This window comes from Zingiber officinale, chromosome 6A, assembly GCF_018446385.1.
Source record: "Zingiber officinale cultivar Zhangliang chromosome 6A, Zo_v1.1, whole genome shotgun sequence".
Lineage (NCBI taxonomy): Eukaryota > Viridiplantae > Streptophyta > Magnoliopsida > Zingiberales > Zingiberaceae > Zingiber > Zingiber officinale.
The window spans coordinates 101,563,472-101,568,706 of record NC_055997.1 but is presented as its reverse complement, the minus strand read 5'-3'; the positions used below and the strand labels follow the sequence as shown (position 1 = coordinate 101,568,706).

Sequence of the window (5,235 nt, the reverse complement as noted above, 5' to 3'; positions counted from 1 at the left end):
GTTAATTGTATGCACAGACAAATAGGAAAGGATGAATCAATAACAATCTAGTTTTGCTAGGGGCCTTGAGTGCGTTCGTTGTAATGGGAACGTTGATCAAACAATGGTGCTAGTCAAGCTAAGTGGCCGAGTGGGTTGATTGTGTTGGGTGAGTTAAGCAAGTGGGTTTGATAAGTCAAGTCGAGAGAGTCAGTGGTGAGTTAGGCAGGTAGGTTAGTCACGGTTAAGTGGTCAAGTAAGTCGATTGTATTGGGTGAGTTAAATAAGTTAGTTTGGTAAGTTAAATCGAGAGGGTCAGTTGGTTAATTGGTTGGGGCAGGTTGGGTTGGTCAAAGCCAAATAGCTCAAAATTATTAAGGCGAATTGGGATTAGTTGAAGGATCTTGTCAACTTGCATGAACCCGTCAAAGAAGATGGATGAACCAACATCTTAAAACAACATAAAATACTGACCGAATCAGCTGATTTTGATTCGACCAAAACCTGTTCATGGATTAGGGGGGTCTCAGGAATTAACTTGACGATAGAATGTTGAGAGAATTACTGACTTAAAAAATGAAAATATTTTATCACAATTAACATATCAGTTGGAAGAATGGTTTGTAGTTAGGCCTCAGAATAAATGACCCGAAATAATATAATACAAAATTTGGAAATAATTTGAAGTCCAATTTTTTCATCTTTACCATCAAGTCTACTTTATTACATTCATAAAATGATCTGCTTACATGGAGATATTAGACACCGATGCTGTTTCCTACGAAGCATCATAAAGGGATCCCACTAAATCACTTCCATCAAACTCGGAACCTGCAAAAGCTGAATAGCATAAGTGGAGACTTATTTAGCACAGAGATATTAGGTTTCACGTTGCCACTTCAAATTAGATTGTCAAAGAAAAAGCATTGACGAGTTACAAGAAAAGAGCTACGCTATACAAATAAGTTAAGTGGCCAGAAAAGAGCTAAGTTATACGAAGAAGTTTGAATATTAAAGTGAAACACAGGCTCAAAATTGCCTTGGCTACTGGTAAGATAATTTGCCTTTTCGAGGAAAAAAAAAGTGTTAGAAAGGGGATTAACTTTGATGTATATGTATGAAATCTATGATGCTGTGGGTTGTAGATGAACGCAAATTTCAGTGGAGTAGTTTCTTTCATAGATCACCTAAGTCCATTGCATCATATGTGGGAGAGGTGGAAGAGAGATCATAATTTACTGAAAGAATTTTTGAATAATCATGAAACTATTTCCTGAGTCTTAAGGTCATAGAATGTTGAAACAAATAGACCTTAATTGTGAAATTTAAAACTCAATTTCAATTCAGACATGGATTTAAATAGCTTTACTTCAAAAATAGAACCTGCTACTCTAGTAACCATGCTAACTTAACTTATTAATCACTAGTTTAAAAGTTTATGTTATCAGAAGAGTTTGTTATATATCAACAATCATGTGTTGGAAATCAGATCTAAAACCCAAATACACGGTAGTTCCAATTCGATCAGAGGTGCCATTTCATCTGGAATATCATCCAGAATTGAGCGATATGCCATTTGCAGTGCAGTTATCACAGTGGACTATAGAGGATGTTGCAATAGATGGAATTGAAAATAATCATTATCATTAAGTTATTAGTCCCAATTACTTGAGGTCAATCACATGGATCTTACAGTTCAATTAAAATCAATGAAAGGCTACGAAAGTGGACCCAATTATTTTCTCTCAAAGGCAAGTATCATGAATTCTGTCTGTGTTACAGCGCCATAATCAATACAGGTACATACCTAAGAGTTATTTGACAGAGAAATCTACAGAGTAGCACAAATCTCAGTTCTCCTTCAGGATAATTATTATTTATGCGCTAAATGTTGAAATCTGTGTGTTTACTTGAATGGAATTAAGAGGAAAAGGAAAAAAGTAGGACTTAAAATTGGAGGAATGAATTTAATTCCATCCAAATATGTTTTTTTCGATCAAATCAGCAGGAAATGGAGAGAAAACATGGCTTTAAAAAGTGGCCTAGGTGGACACATATTTGTGACAGGGAACCAAACCACATATTAGATTTAAGATCCTCTATATGCCGTTGGTTTCAATATGCAAGATTAGGTAGTTTATGCAATCAAATATGTGGTCTATGTGATGTTAGCCAATGCACTCTCGTGTGGTCATATATGTAACTGTATACACTGGCATCCCAAAACTTGGAATGATAGTTCACATTGAATCAAATAAAAAAAACTAATCACTACTTGCCCTAGTTCCTTCTCAAACGATGAGAATTTAGTGATGCTTTTCTGCATAAAAGATGAGTTCCCAGGATCATGATTTTAGAAAGCTCCCATTTGGGGGATGCCTGGGGAAAATGCAGAGGTCCAGACATTTCAAACAATGAACCAGATAAACAAGAACGCACAAGAGAATTCACGGGTAGAGTTCTTTCAAACAAGGATTAAAACATGAGAAAAGAAATGGACTCACTCAGGGTAAAAGCTTCCCAGCACGGAAAACAGCAAACTTGGATGCTTCAGAATAAGAGTAAGGTATCCCATTCTCCTTCAAGAAACTCTCCAGCAACTCCTTGGCCTTCTCTGGATCTGTCGTTTCACACTCCAGTTCGTAGCCAGTTCCGAAAACATATTGCGTCTCATCAAGCTCAAGCGTCAGCCCCTCCTTCCACGCGTAGACCGCCCTGACGTTCCGGAACCCTCCCAAGCACACAAAAGATCCAATCTTTCCCTCCGATCCGAACTCCTCGAGAACCCTCCTCACGATCCGAGAGGAGGCCGCCGCGTCGAACAGCCGACACGGGTCAGCGGCGCAGGCGCGTCCGAGGGCCGGGTCGATGTCCTCCTCATCCTCCTCGACGCGGCTAACGCCATCGACGAGGCGGGCCTTGGCCTTGAGGGAGATGACGCATCGGGCATCGGCATCGTAGAAGCGGATGCGGAGGATGGCGAAGCGGGAGGAGAGCTCGCCGGAGGCGCCGTCGAAGAAGAGATTCTCCTGGAGGTGGATGCGAAGGTGGTGGGGGGCTAGGGCGTCGGAGAGTCGCTGGTGGGCGGCGGCGTCGGGGAGGCGGAGCTTGACCTCGACCTCCATGGTTAGGGCTAGGTCTAAGACTAGGTTTGGTGGAGGCCGATGCGCTGGGCTTTGGCGGCGGCGTCGAGTGGGGCGGGATCGAGGAACTTGTGGAGAGGGTTGGAATTGGGGCAAGGGTTGGAGTTGGGACGTGGACTGGAGGTGGAAGCGCGATTGCGACGGCCTTCGTCGATCTCTTCCTTGTCCTCCTCCTTCACTTGGATCCTGCTCGGCTTCCTCCTCAGCATCCTCCTTTCATCTATCTATTCTCATCTCAGGCTCTCTCTGATGAAATCGTCCGCAATTTGCAGCGTAGAAGGTATAGATACGAAAAGATCCCTACTTTACCCTCCGGACTAAGGTCCAGCGGCAGATTACCAAGCAAGCTGAAATTTCCAGAATGAAAAAGCTGAAACGTGGACGGGATGAGGAATCATTTGTCTTTCATATTTATCCCCATGACCAACCTAAATTTTACTGGGATCGGATCTGAATTAACAAAAATAAAATAAAATAAACCCTAATTTTAAATAAACCTCACCTCCATCCTCTCAAATGTCCTTGATTAAGAATTTTTAAAATAAATTTAAGAAAATACCCTTCACTTCACAAAGTGTAAAAAAATTATCGTGGATTGGTCGGTGGCGATAGGCGAACAGACTTCGTGAGTTGGTTGTTAGTCGGCGAAGTTGATTAATGGTGCCAAGGCCTATTATTCTCGTGCGATAGAAAAAGATGAATACGTTCGTTTTCAGTGTCTCCGTCAATCTGAACCCCAGATTTTAAAGTGAGAATACCTCATGCGTAAGTCACTAGACTCATCCGAGAGGACACCTAATATTCCTATGTGATCCTTCGACGGGTAGCATTTGATTTAGGAGTTTAGAAATAAAGAATGAATTTATTCTTAAATTTTATATTTGGTTTATGAAAATAGAATTAAAATTTTAGAATAAAATTTAAAAATTTAGGTACGGATAAAACTCATCTTCTTCTTTAGATTTTAATGAGATTAAAAATGAAAATTAAGCTTTTGACAAAAATATCCTTAATATATTTATTCAATTTTTTTTTCATATCACTTTTCTCTCTTTATTCTTTGTCATCATACTTTCTTTCTCCTCATTCTATTTATCATAATTTCTCTCTCATCCTACTTTTCCTCTTCTCAATCTCTTTTATCAGACACTCTCTCTCCTTAATTTTTCAATCATATTTTCTCTCTCTTCATTTTCTCTCATTACATTTTCTCTTTTATCGTACTTTTTCTCTCTCGTCCTCTCTTACCATGCTTTATCTCTCATCATGCTTTCTCTTTTATCATTTTTTGTCTCCCCTCAATCTCTCTCATCACACACACTCTCTCTCCTCATTTTTTTTTATCATACTTTCTCTCTTCTTATCCTCTCTCATCATGTTTTCTCTCCCATCAGACTCTCTTCCCATCACACTTTCTCTCTCATCATTTTTTTTCTCATCATATTTTCTCTTTCTTCAATTTCTCTCGTCACATTTTCTCTCATCACACTTTCTCTTTCTTCATTCTCTCTCATCATATTTTCTCTCTCCTCATCCTCTCTCATTATGCTTTCTCTCCTATCACACTCTCTTTCCTCATCACACTTTCTCTTTTATTATATTTTCTCTTTCCTCAATCTCTCTCATCACACACTCTCTTTTATCATTTTCTCATCATGTTTTCTCTCTCATCACACTCTCTTTCCTCATTTTTCCTTATCACACTTTCTCTCTCATCATACTTTCTTTCTCCTCAATTTCTCCCATCACACACTCTCTCTCTCCTCATTCTCTCTCATCACACTCTCTTTTCTCATTTTCCCTTATCACACTTTCTCTCTCATCATACTTTCTTTTTCCTCAATTTCTCCCATCACACACACTCTCTCTCCTCATTTTCTCTTATCATATTTTCTCTCTCTTCATTCTCTCTCATCATATTTTCTCTCTCCTCGTCGTGTCTCATTATGCTTTTTTCCAACATACTCTCTTTTCTCATTTTCTCTTTTCATATTTTCTCTTATCATTTTTTCTCATCATATTTAACTTTCTCTTACATCTATTTTTTTCTTTTATTTTCCTCTAAGGTAAAAAAAGAAAATTTTAATTTATTCTGATAAAAATATTCAACTAA

At 38.9% G+C, this 5,235-nt stretch overlaps 1 protein-coding gene across 2 annotated transcripts; it reads right to left on the bottom strand.

Annotated features, from left to right (window-relative positions):
* Positions 1–638: 638 nt before the first annotated feature.
* Positions 639–3,527, bottom strand: LOC121997185 (triphosphate tunnel metalloenzyme 3-like). 2 transcript variants are annotated; one of them, XM_042551460.1, is made up of 2 exons: positions 2,484–3,527; positions 639–819 (listed from the first exon to the last, which is right to left on the bottom strand). In XM_042551460.1, the coding sequence occupies exon 1, from the start codon at positions 3,102–3,104 to the stop codon at positions 2,484–2,486; it is 621 nt and encodes a 206-aa protein (XP_042407394.1). In that variant the 5' UTR covers positions 3,105–3,527; the 3' UTR covers positions 639–819. The 2 variants fall into 2 exon arrangements, with proteins under 2 accessions (XP_042407394.1, XP_042407393.1); XM_042551459.1 differs by having other exon boundaries at positions 639–810; positions 2,484–3,526.
* Between the last annotated feature and the right edge of the window lie 1,708 nt (positions 3,528–5,235).